The 26,351-nt window shown below is 39.5% G+C and overlaps 1 protein-coding gene across 7 annotated transcripts in view; it reads right to left on the bottom strand.

Moving 5' to 3' along the window:
• The window catches only part of DLC1 (DLC1 Rho GTPase activating protein), a 220,992-nt gene that overhangs the window by 35,854 nt on the left and 158,787 nt on the right, over positions 1-26,351 (bottom strand). Inside the window, exon 1 of one of the 7 annotated variants that reach the window (XM_039550569.1) lies at positions 2,618-2,733. The exons of 5 other annotated variants lie outside the window; for them this stretch is intronic. In XM_039550569.1, coding sequence (XP_039406503.1) covers positions 2,618-2,630 — 13 coding nt within the window. In that variant the 5' untranslated portion in view covers positions 2,631-2,733. Of the gene's footprint in view, positions 1-1,808; positions 1,873-2,617; positions 2,734-26,351 lie in introns of those variants that run through there. One more of the 7 variants, XM_010401627.3, reaches the window with a different exon arrangement.

Genomic DNA, 26,351 nt, shown 5'->3' with positions numbered 1-26,351 from the left:
CATGCACAAGAAGGAAGGGGAAACATCTGAAGTTATTTTTATTTCCCCAAGTCTTCTGGCTATACTGTATGAATGCTAGGGTGGGTCTGGTATTGTCTGAAATGTGTCAGGGTCCTTTTGCATAGCCTCATTTCCTTCTTCCTGTCGCTAGGAAGGATAGTTAAGCATGAAAAGTGCTTGTTTACAGTACAGGACCATCCTGTTAAGCACATGAGTTCTCTTCCTCTGTCTCCTTTTAACCAGCCAAGGGGTGCATTGTGTTTATGCTCAAGCCAGTAGCACAACTCCAATCAGAGGAGAACTGGAGGAGAAGTCTGAATCTCTTAAGAAGCCCAAACATAACATACTGTGGTATTCTGCCTAGGAAAAAAACTTTATGGTGCAGACTGCATCTCTAAATATTTGTGGAACTCATAAATTCACATGCCTCAAACAAACCACTGCCTAGAATGTAATGAATCAGAAGAACCAGAAAAGTAAAACCAAGCCACCTCATCTCCTTTTTCTAGGAATCTTAATATAAACATTCGAGATTAGTGCATGAGTACAGCTACAGTACCTTTTTCCTACCCCCACCAGAGGCAAAATACACTGGGCACTTGTGAGTTTCCATGAGTAGCATCAGTCTTCGTCTGTGGCCCAGCAAGGCAGCTGCAGAAGTGGCTGAGAAGACCCTGACTCGAGAATTAAAAATCCTAGATTGAATCTACACTACTGAGAAATAAAACCCAAATAAAACCACCAGATACATTCTTGCTTTTAGCTACCACTTGGAAATGAAATTTAATGACTTTAGGAAGTTATGTGTTTAAAACAATGTATCAGCACTTCATTTTGATTTAAAAAAGTATCAATTAACAACCCAAGTTATTTTAGAAGATGAGATCAGGAAGTCCTAGAGGCCATTAAAGGTAGCTTGAAATGCTCTGATTTCTATGAACTTGTAGCTGAAAGGAATTTTGTCAAAATAATATATATATCTTCTCTTGCATATACTGTATTCTCTAATCAAAGAATCTCAGCCCTAATTACAATCCCATCAGCAAATTGAAGTAGTAACCCAAAACCATTTATTTATCCATCCCACTTCCTGGCCATCTCAACCTTTTTCTTTTTGTTTGTTGCTTCTACTGGAGATGCAGAGCAGGATGCCTAGAGGACAGCAGTAATAATACCTGGGAAGACAAGATAGTAGTCTACCCCTGTAGAATCAACAGACACACCTAATACCAACTCCATGTGCTGTCAGCCAGCAAGAGCCTGGTTGCCAGATAGATGCTGAATCAGTCTAGCACTAAGCTGTTGACAGATTCATACTCATAAGAAATCTGCCTATTATCTTCCTGAAGTTCACTACAAACAGCCTTAGAACATAACCTGACTCAAAGAATTGTTACTGAATTGCTGCTAGGAATTTCTTGATCAGGGCAGGGCAATTCAAACAGATCACACTTACTCCTGAAAAAAAAAAATAAAAACGTCTATAATTGATGGCTAAGATAAAATTGCATTACTCAGTCTTTTCAAATCAGATGTGCTAAGTACTATGACACATCAGGCAGAACCTTCTGACTTAGTTGAATACATTGCTTAAATGCAGTTATTTCTTTAAATTTTCCCAAAGAAAATATGACGGGGCAAAAACGCCGAAAAAACCCTGTTGTACCAACAGTAAGTGCCTTGACTGGCAACAGAGCTCATTAGGTTAATGGCAACACATCGCTCAGCAACTTCACAGTTTCGGTGGAACTAAGCCATTGCTGGTGGTTTGCAAAGAAAGGGAGGGTGACACGGAACGTAAAACTGACCGACTGGAAAAAGGCATCGGCTTTCTGTTTTCCTCGGGAAGGGAAAAGGGAAGAGGGGGGGTAGGGGTGAGCCCGTCTGGCAGGAGGTGCTGCTCCTCCACCGGGATCAAAGCCGCCGGGGGTGACATCAGGGCTGGCCACCGCCGCACGGGGGGAGCCACCGGGCTCCTGGAGGCCATCGGGCTAATTACGGAGAACTTCAAAAGGAACTCGACGGTTCCCGTCTCGCAAGGGCTCCCAGAAAAGCAAGAAAACACCCAAAAAAGAGAGAGACAAAAATTAGGGGGAAAAAAAATGCAAACGGAAAAAAAAAAAAAAAAGCCCACCATAAAAGAAAGAGATGCACCACGGTGATCTTCAGGGAGCGGCCGCATCCCGAGCGCCGCTCCGCGCCCGCGGTACCCCCGCGCCTCAGCTCCTGCATATGAACCCTGTCGGCCGCGCTTCCGAGCACAGCCGCCGCGGGCGCTTCCCCGACACAGATCCCGGGCTCCCGCAGGGCTCCCGTCTCACCTGGGGCTGCTGCTGCCCCGACGACGCTTCTGACCCCCGCGCACACGGACGGGCCGGCGGGGCCAAGACCCGCGGCTGGGGACGCACCGCTCCGCGGGACGGGGCAGCCACCCCCTGCCAGCGCTGCCTTCCCGGGTGCTGCGGGATAACACCAGCGGGACCCCGTCCCCCTCTGCCCCACGCGCTACCCCAGAGCACTTTCCGGCAACGCCGGCCGCGGTGCGCGGAGGCTGCGCCCCCCGGCGCGCAGCCGCCACCCCCCAAAAACGGGCCGGGAGAGGCATCCCCGAGCTTACGTGTGAGGATCATGGTCTCCGCCGGCCGCGGTGGCTCCGCGGGACTGCCTGCGGGGCCGGCTGGCTGCGTCCCTGCCTGCCCGCCTGCCTGCGCCCCTGCCTGCCCGCCTGCCTGCGCGGCGGCGGCGGCTTGCAAGTGACACCGGCCGCGGAGCAGCGGAGCGCCCGCCCGGCCCCTTCAGCCGCCCCCGCCCCCGGGGCCGCCCCGCCCCCGGCCCGCTCCGCGCCCCCGCCGCGCCCGGAGAGACCCCCGAGCGTGGGCACGCGGTACGAGCCGGCCCCTGCCTGGTCACGGCCCCTAAACACGAGAGAACGGTGACACACGCGGGCACACCGCACACGCACTCATGCACTCACACATGCACACGCTCATGCGCACACATGAACATGCATTCACACACGCACCCTCTTCCCCGTCCCTCCGCTGCACGTCTGGGGGGTCCAGGGGAATTGCACGAACAAAAGGTAATGAAGTCAAAGACGACCTAAAGGCTTCTGTGCATTTTGTTCCTTTGGTTTTTAATGGCTGTCAGCTTTTGCAGTGGCCAGTTCTATAAAAAACAGTCGGCAAAGCTCTCAATACTTTTTCCAGGAAACATAGAGAAGAGAGTTAACTGAAAAGCCATCATGCCTCCTTGGTGTTAAATTGAAGAGGTTTCGAATGGCCTGAGCAGCCCGAGGCATGGGGGATGCTGAGCCTTCAGCCAGAAGCGAGCCGTGCCGGGTGGCCAGGGGAATCCAGTCCCTCCCTCTCCAGAAAGCGTGCTGAAGAGTGCTGTGAAATTTTAGAATTCTTGAGCACCATCAGAGTCTGAGTCTGAACCTCGATGGAAAACAAGCGTTTTCCCTATGGGAACCACAGCACAGCCACAGGCAAGTGGAGATAGTGAAGCAAAGCCTGGCTTCACAGCTCTGTGTCTGGAAGCTGCTCCCTACATCACTTATTCCTCTTTATATTTTGCGAAGGTTTTTTGAATGCTTATTGCTTGGTTGGCACATTCAAGACTTTAAAATGGCACAAAACAGGTACTTTTGAGCAGTTGCCAAACTATAAGCATGGAAAAATGTATTGTGAAAATTTGAAGATATCTGGACCTGTCAAAGATTCTGATTGGTTCATTTTCTTCCAAGCCAACATCATATTTTATACTCACTGGTGTTATTCTAACATTCAGTTGTCATTTCTGTGCTATGAATACAGATATAAAGTATACATAATGTGATGCTTGAGCTGGCAACTTCCTGAGGAATAAATATCTCCCCCTTCTAGAGGCTGCAAACTGTGGCCAGTTGGCCATTATAGTGTTGTTTCTGGAAACCCCTACACAGCTCTAGGACATTAATTTACTTTAATAGCCCAGAAGAGGATGGAAATGCACTATATCTTCAAGCTTAACTTTACATATGTTACCTGCTTAATCAATTACCTCTTCATATCTAACCTGGCTCGCGCACTTTTTGGCATAGCCACATTTACTTTCATTTTTGAATGCTTCTTTTAAGGTCAGGATATATGCTTACTAGATAGGTCAGGCCTGTAAAATGTTAATTCCTAACTCTAGCATGGGGAAGACAGACATACGCTATGCCCCAGCTGTTGAACAGCCAAATTACTCCCAATTTAATTGGCTTTCTGTCTGTATTATCCTTAGTTTTATGCAGTTGGTAGACTAGTAAGTGTCCAAGTGGTCCTCACAAGATGAAATATGCTGGTTGAATATTGTGTGTGATTTTCAGTCTAAATTTCAGAAAAAAAAAAAAAAAGAATTCTCCAAAACATATCCTCAAAAGGAAAGGAGGAAAAAAAAGGAAAAAAATTACCAAGAACATGTAGGAAAACATGCTGGCCCAAAGGCATTTATATCACAATAATAATGCTGGAACCAGGAGACCACCAAGTGTCAAGTTAATACCCTCTGTAAAAATCAGGATTTGTTCCTGTAAACACAGACTGCCTAGGCTACTTCCTGGACCAAGCCTTCATTTTGTATAGGAAGCTTTTGTATAGGACCCACAGGAAGCTTTTGAAGGAGGAGAGAATGGACTTGTAGAAAAAATTGGAAAGGTTTGGAGACTTGGTGTTGTGAAAGGGAACTCAAAAAATCTAAAAATGAAAGGAGATGTGCACAAGAGTGAAGTAAAATCCAAACTGAAAGGGTTGTGTGGTAGTTGCAAGTCAAGATTTTGAAGTCAAAGTTTCATTTGAGGATTCTGAGAGAGGTGAGTGATAAGATTGGTGAATACTTGACAAATGTGTCTCAGACACAGAAGATGGGAAACTCTCAGTAATTAAATCAAGGGTTATCATTCTCCCCTCTACCACTCTGTTAAATAGCAAATGAACAATGATGCTGACGATGAAACACTATGTTGTGCTTTAGTTCAGCACTCCTGTTCTGCTTGCAAAGCTAATTAGCTTCCACAGTAAAGGAGGAATCTCCTCCTTCAGTCTCTGCAGCCATGTCAGAAACAGTGACTTTTGTGATGGAGTAGTCTGTCTGTTGGGATCATCACTAAATAGATGCTGGAGGATTATCACTGACCTGGATTAGATTCTTGCTGGTAATCTCAAAGAGAAAGGCTGTGATTGTAGTCTGTTATCAACTGCCAAAGACATACAGTCACTCGGGCTTGCATTTTAACTTGGAATTCTATAGGGCTTTATTTTTGTAGCTGAAGCATGGCACCAGTCTCACATTCACTGTAAAATGTGCTCAGAGGAGCATTCCACCTGAGGCATGGGTGTTTAACAGGCTACAACCACCCTAATCACTCATCCGGATTTACAGAGTGTTGTGAAATCAGGAGAGCTTTGGCCTTTAATATTTTTATTTCTTTATCTCTCTGGCTATTCAAAGAGCAGGCAGCTGCCTGACAGAGACACAGGATTTTGGAAGTAGCCTGCCAAAGAGGATTGTTTCTGTGGAGTACTGTTATCCTTAATGCAATCAATGAGCTCTTGCTGGATGGTAAAGTAATTGTAAAGGTTTGCCCGACAGGCACAATTACTCGGTTTAAAAGGTGAATTCTCCTTCTGTTGCAACTGCATAAGGGAGTGATTCGAAGGAAGGCATCTAATAATAAGGACTTGATTGTCCTCTGCTTTCCCTCCCAGGCCCAAATGCCTTAATGGTTAACCGTACCCCTGTCATCCTTTTTTCCTCTAAATAGTGCAGTACACAGAGAAGTTCCAATTCACAATTAGTCAACTGACCTGCTGGTACAAATACAGGATTGTCAGACACATGACTGCAACTCTAAATGCTAGTATTAATATCCTCTTAGCAACAGCATGATAGATTATGGAGCAGTTTCAAACTGAGTTTCCAGGCCTCTGGTTCTGGGCTTGGATTCTTTGTCGACTGGGGTATATTTGTACGTAGTATTTCCACAGCCCAAAGGATTTTCATGTTCCAGCCATTGTCAGTGAAATAATTAAGTCTGAATTTTCTAGCACTCGACTTTACTGAAAGTAATTACTTGAAATCTGTAATTGTTCAGGCCTCTTGACAAAGAGTGTTTGCACTATCACTTTGCAGAGATAAGTGATACTAACAGCGCCTTGCTTCCAGAGAAGAAAAAAAACATGGTTTCACCTACTTGAGAACCACAAAATGAAAGAAAGCATCTACCCCAAATACTTTTTAACAAGATGCATAGTAAATTCACTATATTGCACAAAGAGGTGCTGCTCTACGGCTTGTAATTTATGGGCTCTCTGCTCTAGAAATCTTCCTATAAAAATGAACACTATTAGAAATGTTATCAGCTTGTTGTGTATAATAGACTCTTGTATCTGATCCCAGGCAGCATTCAGTTGGGTGTTTTCCCCCTTTTTTTTTAAACAGAAAAACAAAAGAAAATTAACCTTGCCTTATTCTTTGTGATCCATATAAGTAGCTATTTTAAAACAAGAGGCAAGAGCTCTGTGTTTTTGCCTACTTTTGAATGCCATCAAACACTGTGAGTTCAACAGTTCAGGTTGGAAATTAAATAACCAAGTTCACACTGTATTTAAGAAAGACTCTTTTCTATGAATGCACAACAGAATAAGAAATAAAAGTAGAATTAAATAGTTTGACAAAGATACAATTTGATAAAATATAAATATGGAAAAATAAAAGAGGAGGAGAAAAAAATAAGTATTTTCATTCAATTTTAAACACAGGGGATAAGCACTTTAGCTTACCTGAAATATCATTGGTTTATAGAAATTGGTGGAGATGTGGGGTATCTTTCCATATTGTGGTTAAGATGCTGTCACAGGTGAAGGTTTATTTTTTAAAGACTGCAGAATTTTCTGCTGTTAATGGGTCGGCCTTCCCTTCAATTGAAAGCTATATTTTTACCTTTAAGAGGTGATTCACCTTTGCAAAAATAACCAACTGAATTTAGTGTTCAAGAAAGTAGGGAAAGTAGGTAAACTAAACATTTTCTAGAAGTTCTTAGAGGAGTGTGGTTAGAATTTCCAACCTGTGATGAAAGCTCAGAGATGATCCAGAGTAAGTGTATGGCTTGTGACACATAGAAGTCCTTCTTCCTTATATTAAGAAAGATGCAGAAAAACTGTACTATTACCGATAAAGACAGCATCCATAATTGATCTCTGACTCACAAAAATTATCAGGATTAAAATCTCTGCATGTTTGTGGTAAAAATGGTTGAGTAAAAGAGACCTAATGGATATATAAGTGTCTTGGGGTGACCTTATGATGTGTATCCCATATCGCTACCTATGCCCAGAAATTAATTATTGGCCTTTCTATGCCTCTGGAGCAGAGCCTGAGAGGGGGAAGAAAAAACTGAGCAAAACTTTCTCAAAGCAGTTTGAAACTTGTTCAAGGTCACATAAAGATAGCAGGTTTTTTTTCCAGCTGGGGCAGGGGGGGAGCGAGGAAGCACCCAGGCTGGCAGTTTTTTCCAGTCAGCTTTTGGCCAGTTTTTTCGGCAGTTCCTTGTTCTCTGGAGAGAGGCTGAGAGCTGAACTTTTCCTTCTCTGGAATTTCGGATTTTCTCCCTTTTCTACTGGACTGCCTGATTGCTGTAACATCAGAGCACATCGGGAGGACTTTCCACCGGGCACAGAGGGCCTGGCCCCGGCCCAAGCCCCAGCTCCGAGGAGACCAAAGGGAGGACTCGAACACTTTCCCAGGTTTTTCCTCTACAGCGAAAGATTTTACCATTTAACATTATTTTCCTTTCCCGTGTGCTTGTTAAATAAATAGTTTTATCTTCTTCACTTTCCTTCGAGGAAAATTTTTTTTTTTTTCCCGAACCTGGTGGGGGGAGGGGTGGTTGTGCCTTCTCTCAGAGTATATATATATTTCTAAATTTGGCCAAACCGGAACAATAAGTTAAGGGGAGTGACTGTTACACTACATTAGAGAAAGCTTTAATGAAGGTTTGTCTTGGCCAAGGCACCATGCCTAGGTGTAATGGTGGTAATTGCCTTGGTGGCTGTGTGGCAGCAGAGCTCCATGGCACCCGGAGTCATCTCTGAGCCCTCTCCTTTCTTTGTGGGACATTTAAAAGGCAATACTGGTGCTAAAGTTCTCACCCCAGTTCTCTTCCTCTGTGCTTATAAATCACGGTGTGCAATGAAGTGCGAGAGGAAGACAGCACAAAGCACACTTTTACTCAAAATATATGTTACAAAAGGTGAGCAACTTGATGATGGTGTAAAATGGTGGCAGGAAATAAAGCTCAAATTTTTGTTGCCTGGGAATTTTTTTTTCAGAACAATTCTCTTGTTTTCACTCTGTGTTCTTGTGACAGCAGCTATATCATTACTAAACCAACCTGCTCTTCACTCTTCATTTTTAAAGCAGGTAGATTTTACCTTCTGCCTTTAAAACCACCAGTTTCCAAAGCATTCCAGTGGTAAGATGCTTTTTTTTAAACTTCATTCTGTGTTCATGCATGACCTCCAGTCTGATGAAGAAAAAAGGTCAGCTTTTACAGAGAGATAACAGTAACCTTTCATTAAACAAGATGTAAGATGTAAGTTGCCCACTAAAGTAGATGAAAACTGAAAGGCTAATGCCTTAAACATGTCAAAACAGTGGTTAAAAGTTGGTTTATGAAGCAGCTGTGTTGTTATATTACACATGAGATGCTAGACTTTTCAGCTTGAGACCCTGGGACAGACTGTGTAAGCCATGCAGTGCCCACCTGGAGTTAAAAGGAGTAAAAGGGAAGGAAATGAAGGTTTGGTTTGGGTTTTCTTTGGTTGATTGGGGGTATTTTTAATTATATTGAGTAAAAAATTTATGAACAATGAAAAATTTCTTTTCAAAAGCAAATTTTTTGTTACTTCCATCTTCCGTCTTCCATGTTCTGAGATCCAAGGCTTTTTAGCTAAATGAACTCTATATTCATTAAACTTATTTCCTCTGGAGGAAATAAGCACATGCATCCACCTGGACCAGTTGACCCATTATGCGAGAGACTGTTGCTGTTTTAGCCTTGGGGAAATCTCCAGGACTCAGGAAATAATTTTAAACTCATGACTCAATAAAGCATGATAACTGTGGCAACTGGAACACATACATTGTGATTGCTAATTTCACATCAGCATTCATCAGTGGAGGTACTAGCTTGGTATTACAGCATGGAGAGTAGCTATTGTTAATATCATGTGAAGCTATAGAGACAGGGAAGAAGGAAAATACATGTTAGTAAGCCCAGTGAGCAAAGTGAGGTCTGGTGTAAGTCATAATAGATTCATAATCCTTGGTCCTGCTCTTGACAGCACAGTGGACTGAGACTCAAAATACCTATCTACAGTCTTGTTTTAACTTATCAGGCAGCCTTGGTCTTTCTATTCCCCTTCTCATATTTCATTTTTCCTTAGATAAATTAGGCAGAATAGTACATGCCTCTTTTGCAAAGTGTTTGAGATGTACTGTGGAAAGTACTGTATGAGATTATTATTATTTATGTCTAATAAAAATCCTCTTGCAGACTGCTAGTTTGGCTGCTACTTTCATTCTCCATGCTCATGCTCTTGCTTATTGTAACTGAAAACCAGCTTATAGCAGCAATTACCTTGCCTTTTACTGGGAGATGTGTACATGCAGACAGTTACTTAAGAGCACCTTAAGTAACTTGCTAGAGTGTCAACACCCATAATGATGTCTGAGGAAAGACAAGAGAAGTGGAGGGGGAAGCTAACTGTCGTGCCAGCAAGAACAACCTAAGTTGGAGAAGATTTATTAGGTGTATATTGCTCAGATAAATGTGATCCTGACTTGAATGAGAGCCAGCAAGGGGAGGGGATCAGGCAGAAAGAAGTGGCTGTTTGGACTTCATCAGCAGATTCAGGACCTGACGAGGATTAGGAGGAGTAACAGAATTGTTGAGGCGCTCATTCATCACTTTAAAATTTAGGATTATGAATTCTAAATGGATGGTCAGTTTAGCTGAAAAGTGCCTCCTCCTCCTTCTTGCTACATTTCTCTTTTTATGCCAGTATATTACAGGGTGAAAGTATTGCATGATATTATTTGTGAACATGGTACAATGACTAGAAGTGACTGACACGTTAATAGGAGCTTTTGTGTTTTAAAAACAAAGTCTCATATTCTGTTACATGACCACAAGAAAAAGAAACACGGAAAGTGGTTAGTTTGCTTTCATATTTCAACACTGTCACATTATGAAGGGCTACCTTTTTTACTCTCCTTATTTCTGAGATTTTACTTTTGTCTTCATATCATTTTACAAAGAGACATGGTAAATTAGTTAATTCTTGAGAGAGGTAAATATCTTATATCTAATCTTAGCCCGGAGCAGTTTTTAAATACCTACGTTCTGAATTAAAAAGCCCCAAACCCCTATTTCTTATTATTGGGAATATATGAAAAAGCATTATTTTTGTTAAAGAAAAAAATATCAGGGCTCTCTCATATTCTGAAATGTCTTTTTTTTTTGCATTCAACTTCAAAATGCAAAGACAGTAGTGATTGGAGAATGCTTTAACCTAAGTCTCTTTGCCCAGTACACCTGATAAACTGAGTTTGCCATGCTGTTATAGTAAATTTTACAAGAGTTCTGTCACTATAGCAACAAAGTAATCCCTATACTTGCTTTCTATTATTTTAAATCAAACATGCTACAAAACAGATTCTCTCCTGTTGTAGTTGGTCTTTTTTAAAGCCTATGGTTGCATAGTAATTTGCAAGAGCTAAGCATCTACTGGAGTTACTGTTAGACACAAGAAATTGATAACAGGCAAAGTTTATCTTATTTCATTCTATAGCAAATGATTCACATTTCCGTATGACACCTTTACTATACCAGCAAATGTATTCGGAAGAACCCCTTTCTTTTTCCATGACCACCAAGTGGCCAGCTGCACAGTAATATGATGGGCTCTGTGGGCATCTAAGAAGTTACATACATGGAAAAAATACCCTGATGTTTTCAAAATATTTTTGCCCTTGGATTTTCTGTGTCTTTTGTTTCCGGTGATTTTACTGAAGATTCATTAGTACATATGATGGGTGGTAGAAAACAATAAGCCTTAAGTAGATATAGAACCTGATTGTTTCTTCATAGGGCCTAGTTAAAACTATGAACAACATGATTTATAGGATGCAGTGCTAACAAGGGCTTGGATGATTTCTGGTCTTGAACTTTAAAGTAAGAAGCATCCATTTTGAGAAAAGTAATGCAGGGAAAAAATTTTTGTTGAGCTAACCTGCTTTTTGTTTGATCACAGCTTCAGACAATTCAAGGCAACCAGGGACATACTTGTGCTAGGATCAATGGGGAAAGTGATTAACAATGAAAGGACATCCTGAACCTTTCATGCTCAAACCAGAACTTTCCCTCCTTTGAAACAAGAGCCTTTACATCACTCAGGGAATTGTATTTCTCATTAGCAGCACTAGAGTACAGAAATACTCTCAGTTTTCTTTGCTGAGGAATTGCTACTTTTTCCAACTACAGATCTCAAGATTAACACTACTCCTGGCCTCTGATTTTTAGTCAGGAAATATAAACAATGACTTGAAAGGTGTATATTCAAAACTTTCCAACTGATTTACCAGTAGATTTTTAGAATCTGTTGCGCATGTCATATTGACCTTACAAACTTAATTACCTAAGATCTAAGAAGCTAAGCTTGCCTCTCAGCTCCTTAATATAAATCAGTGTTAGCACTAAGAAAAATCTATAAAAAATATCTTGAAAATTTAGATGTTAACGGGTTAGAATATGGAATTTCTGAGCTGATGAAGTGAACTGAAGTATTTGGAAATATTTGGAAATAAAAGCCACATGTCACTTGGTCTAGGGTCAAGAGTCTCCTGTGTCAAAAAATTATGAGCCAGATATCCCAAAATCATATACTGTATTGAATGTGGTCTTATAGTAAAGACAAGAAGATTATGTGATTGCAAATATGTAGAAAATTAACCAAATGCCCAAACTGGTGTTCGCCTCTATGTTAGACAGGTATCTGAAGTGTTCAGTAGCTTGTCTCCTTTGCTATTTCTGCTGCATTTCACAAAGTTAGCTGACTTCATGATGAGATTTGAGCCATGAGGGAAACTTCCTGGCTAGCATACAGAATGAGAGCAGGGACAGTTCATCCTTAGATTTGCTTCTGAGGTAGTGAGTTACAGCCCACCAGAGCAACCTTTTAGCTAACCTAGGATTCTTGGGTGCTCCATCTGTTTATAAAGGGCAAAATAACTTCCCTGCATTGCCTTATGATAACACCCGTTCTCACACTAAGCCATATAAAATCTTTGCACCTTGAATAAGAATTTCTCACCTTCATTTCTATAGCACCTCTTCTGGGCATTTATTTCACCTACTGCCAATCTCTCCAGCTTTTTTTTTCCATTTCCTTTCCTTCCATTTCTGTCTTTGTCTTCTTTTCCCTTTTATAGGTAGCTTCTACAAATAGCAATTGCAAGGGTAGAAGTGCCTTCCTTAGATCCTTTCCTTATCTTCTATTCTTTTGGCCAACTCAGGTAAAGAGGAGGCAGAACATTAGATCCAGAGCTGTTGGATAGTGATCCCCAATGAGGGAAAAGCATACAGACCAAAAGCAGGAACTGAGAGTTGAGTTTCTAGATTCTCTAGAAGGAAGTGAGAATCTAGAAATCAAAATGTAAATATTGGAAGACTGAGAGACAAGATTACTGCCAGACTGAGTAAACTGTGCCTGCAATTGTTGTAACACAAATCTGGCAATTAATTTAATGCCTCCGTGGAACCAGTTGATATCCAGTGCTCTCAACACTTGGATATAAACAAACGTACTAAATGATACAGGAAAGAGAATGGTCTTCAAGTATCCTGATGAATTTCTGCTAGAATTGCTTTATATAGCAATTAGTTATGTTAGGACAGACATTATCAGAGCACACAGAGTATAATCTAAACCAATCTGAGAGCTACCTAACATTTTATAGCTACTCTATAATGTATTGCAGAGCATTATGGAAAGCCCAGACAATAGTGATGGGTTGGTCTGTTTGACATGAAATAGTATTTGTCATCTTAAAAGATCTCCTTCCATGGTTAGAAAGGACTTTGTTTATTTCAGGATGGAAAGTAATTTAAACCTCATTCATACAAATTCATGTGTGCAATTCTATTTGGTTTGAAGGGTATATTCAAACTGGAGGGCATAAATGTTTGCCGGATCATGTGCTTAGTTTTTTGATGATGAATTTCCAGGATCTTTCACACACCATTTCTATGTTCTCAGCCACACTTCATTTGAAACTCTTAAACTCATTCCAATAAGCATATCTCCTCAAGAATGAATGTTTTATCCTCTGGCCACTTTTACCCACTATTTCTGATCTGGCTGATAATGCCAGACAGAAATCAAAGTACAGATTATCAGAACAGCAAGGCTTTTCATAATGGTCTCTCTGCATGAAAAGTCCATGTGTCAGCTAAGAAAATGAATTTTTAATAATACTTGGCACTGAATGAGGAGTTTGTCTCAACAGAGTGCATCAAGCACTGCTTATCTGATCTTTTTATCTCTGAAATACTTTCCACCTATTTGAATGATCTTTTTCTTAGCCATCTTTATATCAAGAAGCTTATTCGGGATATGATATCCTCAATATCAACAAAGGGATTCACTTTTTAAATAAAGAAATAAAAACACAGTAGGGATATTTACATTGGTGTGCTCAATAACATTTCTCTGTTGGACAGGGAACAAAATTTACTGTGCCTGTTTAAAATTTTGGAGAAATTTATGCTACCTTTTTAAGCCAGGCAAATATTATGAAGTTTATACATGAGTTTAATATATCTTTTAAAGATTCTATCTATGCCCTTTTCATTCTGTACTTAATTACTAAGTATCATTTTGAGTACATGCTACTACGCAAACCCTATGTGATGTCACAGAACGTGGCTCTGCAATTTGCAGTGTTAGCAAATAAAGGCTCCTAGTCAGATTTCTTTGTAGCAGTTTGACATAGACTGTGTATGCATATGCTGTAAAGAAATAAACATGCTCTCTAAGACTAATTTAGAGACAAATGCCTCTTCTTTGCTTTAAATCTGAAATAGTAATCTGAAAAAATAAATATATACATAAAAAGGGAAACTTGTTTTTCTTGGTTCATACAGCAGCAGCTTTAAAAGACAAGCATTCCTTCATATACTAAAGATGAATCAAAGTTCTCTGATTCCTGTAAAAATGTGTGTATCTAGAGTCATCGTTTGTTCTGGATCAATTCCAGTACATTGTGATGATAGGAACTAGAAAGGAAAACTCAAAAGGGTGTTTTTAATCACTTTTACCTCTATTAACAATGTGATGCTATTTTCATTGTTCCTGTTATAAAAATAAGTAGCTGACATGTTCCCCAGAATTGATTATTGTGTTTTAGTCAACAGAACAGCCATCAAGATATTTCAGCCTATCAGGAAAGGGAGTGGAAGGGAGCTGACAGAGAAACCTCAAAGGAAGGACAAGACACTGTGTCTTTTGTCCTTTGTTCCAAGATGGAAATAAACTGTCTCCACTTTTGATAAGCTTTTCTTTTGATCTTTGTTTGCAATAATTAGGGTTAGACGCTAAGTTATTTTATGAACCCTTTCAGGTTTAGCCCCCTCAACTAATAAGAATATGAGTTATATGACCTCAGCAAACAACCACATTTATTAAGTTTTTATTGTTTGCTCTAATTTATGGAGATTTTGCTTAATGGCAAGGGAACTAGATATTGATAGATTTGGGGAAGATGAAAAGTGTTTTTTTCTGCAGATTTAATTTTTCTTCATATTTTATAAATGTGAGAACATAAAATGCATAAAAAGATATAAAGATCAATTTTCTGTCTGTGTCTATTGTATAAGTACATCTATAGTTTTATATATATGTAATTTCTAACAATTTAGGAATGCTCATAACACTGTGCTCCCTTCTAGTTTAGATGTTTTGGAAAATCTGCGCTCTGCGTAAGGCTACAGATTGGTGCTCTTATTTATGAATTTTGGTAAATATCACGTCAGGCTGCAGAGAGAAGCAGGTTTTTACTCTAATTCATGCTGAAAGACAAATTGGATCCAGGCACCAAAGGAAATGCTGGGAAATAAGAATTTGGGATTCAGGTAGAATAAGTTAGAAGCATAATTGGAGTGTTACCTGATTCTGGTGCACACATAACAAGAAATTCATGTGTAAGTTTAAGAACAAATGTGGTTTTCTTTGTTTACAAAACTAGATGTTGTCTTAGGCAAAACCCCCCAACAAGCCTAACCCAAACCAACACAAACAAACTAACAAACAAAAAACCAAAACCAATGAACTCCAAAACCACCAAACCAAAAACCATCTCCACAAAAAAGTAAAACAAATTAATCTGAGTAGTTAAATACATTGTAAATCTAGGCAGTTTTCACATATATACCAGAATTCAGGATACTACAGAGTAAAACAAACATAATAGTTAAAAAATGTAGGCAGCATAATTTCAGAGAACAGTCCCGAATTAAAGTGTATGTATATTTTAGATCATCATGGATTTTAAGGATCATTGTAACAACCTGAACCACAAGTCTTGCTTAGGTTTCCTGCTTGAAGTTGTATCTCTGGCATTTTAAAATGACTCTCCCTTAGCAATGCACCTTGATTCTAAGATTTCAAATGGTAACTTCAAAGTTCAAAACATGAAAAATTACTTCAGAATTTAAAACGTTTGTCTTAGTCCAAATTTTTATTCTCTTAGAATCAGAATCAGTGTTCTTTTGTATTGTCCTGGAGATCATGATCAAGCTGTGGGATTGCACTGAGAACTAAATGATGCAAAGCTATAACATCCCTCCTAATGTGAAGGGTAGAAAATATTATGTGTGCTTTGCTGAGACACATCATTGCATTAGTATACAGTTTCGTGTCTGCAGATTTAAAAAGTGCAATAATTTTCAGTAGCTTCCTGAAACGTAGTATAGTCATTTACTGGAAAATACAGAATGCTCTTTAAGGGATCTAAATTGCTGAATCTCTGTCTCTCCAGTGGAATAGTCTACTCTTATCAGCTGAATAAGTGATACAGTCTAAACAAAGGGTAATAATGTTCAACTGGAATTCCAGGAAAGGAAGCTTAATGCGAACTTCCTGATTTAATCTTGCAAAAATAGAAAGGTTGATAGGATAAATGAATCACTCAGAAGAGCAGACTTTGCTTCATTTAATTAAAACAGACCATAAAAATGTCAAAGTACTATTTGTAACATTAACTGCAAAACTCACATGTAAAACTATTTAGAGTATCATTTTCATGCATGAGACTGAGAAAAATCTCTTCAGAGAAACAGCCCAATTTTCTCAAATTTTCTTCTCATTTTCCAGCCTGGAAAACATGGTGACAGCTACATGGACATTTCTTATACAATTTCCTGTATCTTCTACTTTTGGTGGGTCAGGAAAAGTCTTCTCAGAAGTAAATTTGGAACTTCTGCTTCTGGGAAATAATCAGCAAGTCAGAGATGCGTGGATATTGAAGAAAAACAAAAGAGCTATTTTGAGCCTTAAGAAGAGGTTTCGTTAGGTCCAGTTAGTGTTCACTTTGACTTCCTGACGATGGCAGTCACTCAAGTGTGGAATAAACTCACAAAGAAAGTGGAATGAACAGTTTTTTGAACAAGATATCTGCTAAGTTGCTGGGAAATGAGCAAGAGAGCTGGTCCTGTATTTCTGGTAGAATGGAAATGACAATGTAGTAGGCCCTCTCAATCTCTAAATTGTGCAAATTTGTAACCTGTCAACACCTTTACATGTAGCCAATATGAAAATATATAAAATGTAAGTCAGGCAAGTGACAAGCTGTGATTACGACTGTCTTCTTGTCCCCTACCAAACCAGCAGGAAAATGTGTAAAAAATGTACTGCCACAACCCTCTCAAAAAACACGAGCAGGATATCCACAGGACTGCCAGAGGCCATCCATATCAGAGGAACATGCATCCCATTTCCTGAGTCTTGCATATGTTCCACCCATGATCAATCCTTGCCTTAGGTGGGAAGTTTTTACTTCACACCTGGGCAGGAAAATTTCATCTTCTTAGAAATAGCTTTTTTTGCCCAATAAGTTTTAGTTTCTAAACTCTTCCAGGATCGGGTTCTGCTTAATGGCAAGCTGATGGATGGGAATATTTTTGTGCTTTTAGGCAGAACCTTGCCACAGCTGGCTTTGTTTTTCCTGATCAGGGTTTGATCCCAGGTTGGTTTCTTTTTTGTTTGTTTGTTTGTTTGTTTGTTACCAGTTTTTATTGCCTTCTAGTTTGTTACTTTCTTCTATTTTGTTTTTGTGGTTTTAGGTTTTTTCCTTACTAACACACAAAGTTGGTCAGAATGGGATATCAGAGACACACTTCATGTGAGAGGGCTGCTGTGTGCATTTATGGCTGAGTGCTGCCAGAAGAAAGCAAGAAGAGCCAGACCAGGTGAAAGATCACATCTGTGCATGTAAAAGATTTTCAGAAACATGCTAAGGGTAGGTATGGATGACTGATAGCATCTGCAGTTAGAAGAGGTGGACTTCCAAGTTAATACTGAATTCTATTTTATTAGATAACTCAGACACCTATTTTATTAATTCTTGATCCCTTAGACAATTCAAGGACAGGATTAACCAAGCCTGATATAACTTTTTTTTTTAATGCCAAGATGTGTATAATGTGAGGAATGACTTCTACAGAAAATCACATGGGAAAAGGAATAAGGAAGAGGTAAAAGCATGACACAAAAATCCTAAACCATGTGGACTCCCTTGCCTAGTGACTGACTCCATAGTGAAAGTTAGGGATTATCTTCCACTAGAGATTTAAAATGGGAAAATCCTGAACAATGCTGGAAATCAGGTCAGTGTTACACATAGGTAGAAAAAAAAATATTAAAAAAACCAAATTCATATTGACCAAAAAAAATGCAATCTCTTCATTCCCTGATGTGCCTGAGATATCTGGGTGTTTCAGACAGCTGTGACTGACGAGGCGCCCATCTGTGATGAGCTAAGGATGGGATGTAAGTCTTGGAGTCAAAATGGAATTGCCTACTTTTGGCCAAAATGTACTTTATAGGCGGGTGTGCTATGACTGCCAACTATCTGTTTTCTTTTGGCTCTAGAAATAACAATCTTGGATAACCTCCCTTTGGAAGTTTAGTTCCAGTTACAGATATTACAGAAGATTCTTCCCTTTCATAGAAAAAAATGATGAAAATTAGAAGGAACATGCTCATCTTTTGCCAGACTTGCGAGATATATTTTTCCCTACATATTTAGCGGTTTGGGCAATTATTTTCTTAATTAGGAGATTTGTCAAAACACATTATGGTGACTGATTTCATGTCACCACTGTTTTTCCTAGCAGTTTCTGATTACTGATTATATGTTACAGAAAAATATTCATTTATAATTACTGACAGTAATTTCTTAGAGATCATTAACAGCCAAAATGCTATTGCCTACCTAAGTATTTTACAGCTTCCCTAGGAAAAAGAAAATGAAAAACCAAATAGCTATTTTTTGTTTACAGCTAAAATTTGAGTTCAGAAAATGGAATTGTTCAGTGTTTGGTTGTACATTAGGAACTTAAAGGCAAGAGATGATGAAAATGTCCATATCTGTCTGTGCTACTCCTGGATGATGCTGCCTACAATACTAAATGAAAAAACACACATTTGCACTACTGTGACACTTTCAACTGAGGCTTGCAAAGCATTCTGCAAGCAATATTTTAGCCTCAAAGTAATTTTAATGCATAAGCTCTCACTTTACAGTTAGAGAGACTGAAGCACACAAAAAGGTATGATCATTTTCCACAGCTACATTCTGAACTGGCTGATAAAATTGTGAGCAAAATCTGCCAGTCTTTTCCCCTTTTCTGGACTTTACCCTTAGTCACCACCCACAGTATCCCATACACTCCAGGACCTAACTGTCTTGTGCCTTACTTTTGCACCATTGTAGCAAGAAGGAAAAGTCCTACTGGTTCCAGTACAAGACCCAAAATTGCTTGAAGTTTCTGTTCTCAGTCTGCTTCTGACACTTCCAGGGCTACCAGAGTTCAGAAAAGGGAGCATCTTCTTCATCTCAGAGAGGAGAGCTCACACAGGTGACTGCACGTTGCTTCTAATGCAAGTCAGTGTCTTGAGGATGCCATTAAATATAATTGTTGTCATGACTTAGGATATCATGACATAGGATGTCACAAAAAATTCAAGTTCTGTGTTGTTTTAGAGAAGGAGAAAATACAGATTGAATTTGATGCATGGTCTAGTATTTGGTGCAAGGTATGTATTCAAGTATGCATCTCACCTGGTTTTCTTTTACCTTATCAATAACATTTATAGTTTTCTTGTCTAGGGATAACCTTAGTGTTTATGCTGTGCTATTTGGAATCCTTGGTGCAAGAGACAATCTTGCCAGTGTAGCTATTCTGTACCAGTTTACCAAAGGAACTTCAAGTATCCAAGGATATCTATTTCCACAGATACCACAGTTATCTGCATCTTCCATTCTCTGCTAACAGATGTTTGGTTACTAGTGTTCAATATTATGCAATAAGACAGTGAGTCCCCAGAACTCTCTGTCAGGAACACAACGTACTCTAAGATAGATCATTTTCATATTTTCTGGCATTCAGTGGTGGGTAAATCTCCAAATGGTTTGTACGTCCATTTAGTTTAAACTTAATATCCAGAACTCAGATTCCTAGAGCTAAGTTTCCTCAAACTCAAAACCAGACTAGTTATATGATGAGATGCATCTTTTTTAATACCTATATGCAGACTATGGTGCCAAGGACTGGTTTTGAAATAAAATAAGGATTGCCTGAGGCATTTAAATTTACTTTGATTATAATATTTCTCAGGAAGAGAACTGAACAGAAAGAACTTCATTTGAGGCATGGCTGAAGAAGTCTTTTAAAGTGTTGGAAACCTTCCTGTTATACACTAGTCATCCATGTCAACTGAGAAGAGTACAGGCTGCAAAAGTAGATTTTTTAGTAGCAACTTCAGTGATATCAAGTATTAGGACAACCTGAATTGTTCCATTTTGCAAGAGTAGGACAGCAAAACAATTTCATATGTTTTGACTGATTTTATCTCCTTTGCACACACAGTATAGTACATTTTCTTGAATGATTAAGCATAGATAAATCAGTTCTTCATCATAGGTCTACAAATGTGTAATTGACATTTTGAAAATTCCACAAAAAATTAAAAGCTTTACAGAGGCAATTACATTTGAAATGCTGTGTAGCAGATTTTTTTCTTCTAATGGAAGATAATTAAACATAATTAAATTACAATTTCTTCATGATTTTGCAATGTTAACATTTCAAGTCCGCCATTCACTTTTTGCAGCTGTTATTTTGTTCAAGTAGTCAGTGTATTACTTGACTTTTCTGTAAGATTTCCAAGTAGAACCACTTTTACTTCCTTTAATGTTTGGTTGGGCTATTCTTATGTGAATAAGTGAGTGAAGACACTGCAAAAATTTTCATGAAAGTGCAAATAATTAGTTTTTCTCAGAGCTGAACTTGTGCAAAGAAGCATCAAGTACCCGGTGGTAACAGATGAAATTAGCTGTTTGATGCAGTACCAAAATAGAGCAATCTGAGCTAATACTGCAGAAACTCTGTAGGGTGCAAGAAGGGGTAACAAAATGGTGGAAACAACAGAGAGAATTTTAGATTACAGATTAAGGGACATGAGGAAGCACACTGAAAGCATTTCCTAGCATAAGCAGAGGAAAAGGCTTTCACAATTCATTTCATAATTCCTTGCCTGTGGAGACTCTGTATGAGGGTCATCCATGGCAGCAGGCACACACACTGCATGCACAACATTTTCTGGGGATGGACATATACACTGAGCAGATGTAGGAGGCACACATACGAAAAGACCAGTGGGGAGGTTACAAAGGTTGTTTTATGTTTTCTCCTGTCATTGCTGTGTACTGTAAACACCTGTGAAACAAACCCTAGCATAATTTCAGGCAAACCAGAGCTTCTTGCTAACCCTTTCACCCTTTACCTTTGAATCGTGCAGGGAACCACAAGCTCTGCCTTCTTTGCCCTCATGATCTACCATGGACTTAAGAACCTGGCTTTTGATTTGTTCCAAACTCAAGTGGCCCTCCTCCAGGCACTGCTTCCCAGCCATGTTTGCTGTCATGCTTGCATAGAGTCTTCCCGCAGCGTAATTGCTGGAAAAATCTTCTCTGCTTCTGGACCTCTCTGTTGTCAGAAGGGAAGTGGCTTATTCATACTCTGTTTTGTTTTCCAAGCAAACTTTGTTGACAGCCTGAAATTCCCCCAGAGCCCTTGCAGGAGCCTGAAATTTTGCCCAGGGTCCTCTCACCCACAGAACTGGCAGAGAGCTCTGGGTGCTACTTCAGCCAGAAGGCTTGCGTAGAAAGGAGGGAGGGATATTGCACAGCAGACTGATTTACTGATCTTGGACCTTGGATTTGTACCTCCAGCCTTCCCTCTCCACCCTCCCAAAACTTGGATTGCAAGAGGAATGCCTTTCTCCCTTACGGTGTATGTGCTCAGGGTTATAGTGAAACCACGCAATTTCCATGAAGTCATCTCATGGCACCTAGCTAAATGTTTTTTAAAATATTGCCTTCTGCATGACAAGAGAAAAAAATTAAGAGTCTCTCTTGGGGCTGGTGCACAGCTGATACATGAAAATTGATGCAAATATATCTGTTCTCCAACTGGATGTAACATCATATGACATATACACAAAAGAGTGGGGAAAAGCAGAGTAAATAAAATACATGCAGGTATTATTCTGCTGTTCAGGGCAACATGCTGGGTTCAACCCCTGAATTGTCTGTTCCACACCCAAAACAATTTAGATTAAAAGTGAGATTTTTTTAGGTAGAGGACACGTTCATCAAACCCTTGCCACAGGCCAAGAGATGGGCACAGGTTAGAAACTGAATGGTAATAGGTAAGGGAAAGAGAAGAAATCTCTTTTTTCTGTTCCTGAATCACAGGGATGTGAGCTTCTGAGGGCTTCTGGGAGCAAAGTGCACATGGGCTTACTAATAACTGTAATAATCTTAATAAAGTCCAGAAGTAAGGAATTATTTAAACTCCTTATTATGTCCCAATGGCTTGGGAGAGGATCTAACTTACGTTGTTTGCCACATCTCAAAAACAATGAACTGAATACACTTGCTAATAGGAAAACTTGATCTTAACATTATTCTGTAGCTTGTGCTCTGTTTTTGTGCTTTTGTAAGGGCAAACAGAAATGTTTAGCAAGGACAGATGAATTTATGAAACAATTATTTCTCTGCAATAATGATCCCGGAAAAGCAACAAGGAAACTGTTTAATGTAAATCTGAGATGGGAAATGTTTCCATAAAAAGCATGTATCCTTTTTCCTCATCTCTCTTCTCTTATCTTATGAAAGAGACAGCTGGAAGAAGTGAACAGAAAATGACTTATTGAAGAGTTGTGCCAGCCCATTCCTTGCTGATATATCAGTTAAATGCTTTAGAGGAAGCAGAACCTGATTCTCCTACCTTTCCAGAAAACCCAGGAACTCACTCCTTTTAAATGTTGGCAAAAATAAGTAGGCCATGAGTATTTTCTCTGACAAGTTTTAGTCATGAACGCATATAATTTAGAGAGGCTGAAAACAGTGTATTTGCAAGCACATATGCAAGATGTCAATATACCCTCTGGAAAATCTGCTGCAGCTGGCTGATTGTCTTACAATATTATTAAACGTGGGGTTATTGTTTCACCATGTTTAGGTCACTTTTGGATACAACATAAGGAGAGGGAAGTATTGGCCCTGTTGTACTAGAAAATGAGCTTTCCATATGTTGGAAATAGCATCAAGAAAAGAAACTGCCCAGCAAAAAGCTTGGTATCAATGAGAGGGAATACTCAGTATATCACCAACGATCCCATCCACCAGATATTCTCAGACTCTGCCTGTAACCATGCTGTTTGATTTCAAAATATGAGAGGGATGTTATTTGTCTTAAAAAAAAAAAAAGTAAAAATAGTTAAGCCATCTGTCAACTAAAACCAAGACAAGTGTTCTGTTCTCACTGTTGAAATGGGATATTATTATTCCTGTGGGGATTAATAAGCCTAGCTAGAGGAGTCTGGCCCTTCAGGAGGTCAATAGAGGAATGCTTATGATTAATGTTTTGGTCCATGGTCTATCTCTATGCTAAGTTATTAAAGCTACGTTGTCTTTTACCATCCCCTATTAATACAACATTAAATTCCTGCTAGCATTGATGTTGCAGACTGCCCTTGGCTCCATGAAGTAAAATAATACTTTGTGGAAAAGATTTTACTGTACAAATAAGCAGATTTAACATCCCAGTTTTTCCCAGCTCTCAGATGTCAGCATTGCCTGCAATTAGCTGTGAGCTGGAATGTGGGTTTCCATGAAGTAACCACACCAAGCATCTTCTCTCACATCTTGATTTCCCATTTCATATATCCCTGTTGAGTTTGGAAAATGAGTTGTGGAAGCAAAAGAGAGCAAAGAAGAGGAGACTCAGAACGAGCATATAAGGTGAGCCTATTTTAGAATCAGCCTATTAAACATTTTTTGTTTGTTTTTCAATTTACCAGTCTCTTCACAAAAAATACAAATCATTGTAGGAAAGCATTGCTTGAAGAAGTAGGTGCCTTGAATAAAATAATCTCATATATTCAGCAGTTAAAAATATATTTCAAAGGGCAGTTTCCACTATGAAATTCAAAACTCTCAAAATGATTGACTGGCAATAGCAGTGATGTATTTCCATTTTTATATTTTATAATAGATTAAGGGTAAAAGGTGAATGCTTGCAAGTTCTGCATGAAGTCTTGTTTCTTCACCTGACAGATCTGTGAAGGTTGTGTAAATCTCTCCAGAAAACCTAGTCCTAATCAGTTGCTATCATGAGGCTGCTGGAACTTCTCCTATTTAAAGTAAATTTAGTTTTCTGGCTGCCATCATTCTCCTGACTTTCACAGAAGTGCTCCATATTTGCACTGAAACTGTGGAGCAGACCCAGCCTCCCTTGAGTGTTGCGATACTGGCAACAAAAATGTCAGCTATGGCTGTCAGTGAAGGTGAGAGAGCTGTTGATGAATTTCCCAGTTTTATTCTGCCACATGCCAGCAGATCAGGCAAATGCATGCTTCTGTTGCCTATACACAAATGTAAACAACATTGTAATATAGGATTTTGTTGCTACATTACCTGTTTTTTTCCAAATGGGTAGAAAGGTGTACCATAAAATTTAACTAGTCCAGAGAATGGCTCTCTGGTTTCCACCATACTTCTCTGTGCAACTGGGGGTAGTTGTTGAACTCTTGAGGCTTTAATTGTAATGACACTGGATATCCCAGACGTTAGCACTTCTGATGGATACAACTGCTACTTTTAGTAATAATTAAGGCAGTGACACTAATAGCAGTTGTATTTAATCAGGTGGGACCTAGCTGTAGGAAAAGCTTTCTGTAGAGGCATCTTTTTGTTGATTACTGTTTGCTTTTTGGCCTGTGGGTTCTTCCAAACTTTTCGAAGAAAGGGGGAAGGGGACAGGAGGCAGATATTGTCTCTGAACTCTTTTTTTCAGCGTATGACTCTCCTCCTCAGATTGCTGAAATGGCATCTTTTTATTAAACAAAAATAACTTGTAAAGTAAAATCCTTACTATCTCTGTGTGCTGTAACACACATCATTTGGGTAAGAAAAGGTAAACAGGGAACTACCAGCAAGATGACAAATATGGTGATTTTGACAATACACCGGGTAATAGAGGCCATGTGAAATACCAAAGTGAGCATGGACAACCTCCAATAGAAATGGCAACAATGTTCAAAATGTGTTGGAAAAGGCATGCGTTTTCCAAAATCAGTTAAGTGTCACAGGCCAAGCATTCAGCAACTTTCTCAGGAAAAACGTCCATCTGAGTGGCTGCTGCTTTTGCAATCACAATAAACCTCCCAACACACAAGCACTGTTAGCAGTGGAGTAACTAAACTCGGGATGTAAATCATTCTCCAGCTTTCATACAGAGCATTGCTAATCCCTCTGGAATATCATGTTAAAGCCATATTTTGCATTTCCATGAAGACTGTGCTGTCTGACAGCAGTGGTTTGTCCCAAAGCAGCGATGGAGCTGGGTTAGCCGTGTGTTAAGGGGTTGGAGTGAGGCCAGCATTTCTCCTCAGCTTCTCAGAGAATGAGTCAACACACCTGCTCTAAAAATCTGGATGCAGTCAGCAGCCAACGATGTAATCTTTGGCACAGTCGCCAGAACTCCATCTGAATTATGTTCTTTAATTCAGGTTTTAACGCTTTTAATACAAGACTCTATTGGAATTTTTCAGGACCTCAAGTTTTTTTCCTAAAAGATGTTCAATTAGAAAGTAAAACCGCTGCTTGCTTTTGCAAAAATTTTAGCCTTTCTTGTGAAAACTATAATAAATGTTATGAAATACAAATAAACTCTTTGTTTTTTGGCAAGAAACAGTCTTTTAATCTTTTTTTGGTTACCTGTATTTTCTCAGCCATAGTAGGACTGCGTTCTGCAAAACAAGCATTCCTATGAGTAATTCCATAAAGTTAAGGAATTAATTAATGTGAATAATGGCTTGCAGGGCTAGACCCATGTTTTTGGATACTGCTTGAATATACATATAGCAGAAAGAGAATTTTAACTGAGGAATTTATTTTAACTCCACAACAAAGAAGAATCAAAATTTCCATTAAATAATTTTGATTATCTGACCTTAAAATATTGTCTGCCAATCTCTACAGAAGGAAAATTGTGCAGATTGTGGTACAACAACAGAAGCCAAGTTAGCATACAGGTAACATAAATCCCACCGAAAACACTGTTGTTAAGGTGTGCAGGAGTGGGTAGCATCATGTATATGGTGCAAATAAGCACAGCCCATTCCACAGCCCATTCAGATCTAGCTGTTACCAGCAGATAGTTTCATTTTCAGGGTGATTTGAAACTGCTGAGCTACCTGTTCCTCCACAGCCAGCCATGAATAGAAGCAGCCACTAAAATTTTCTTTGTTTATTGGCATGTGGTTGCCAAGTTTTTCAACTTTCTCCTGGTGCAGGAGGAGGTGTTGCCAAATGAGTGCTTCCCAATGTATGGAGCAAACTGCTCAAGTAACCTCTATATCTTCCCACTGTTGTATCCTCTCATTTAATTGGTCACAATGGGGACGAGACCAATATGC

The sequence above is a fragment of the Corvus cornix genome, chromosome 4, assembly GCF_000738735.6.
Source record: "Corvus cornix cornix isolate S_Up_H32 chromosome 4, ASM73873v5, whole genome shotgun sequence".
Classification (NCBI taxonomy): domain Eukaryota; kingdom Metazoa; phylum Chordata; class Aves; order Passeriformes; family Corvidae; genus Corvus; species Corvus cornix.
Note: the sequence above shows the minus strand (reverse complement) of the source record. Positions and strands in the feature narration are given on the sequence as shown.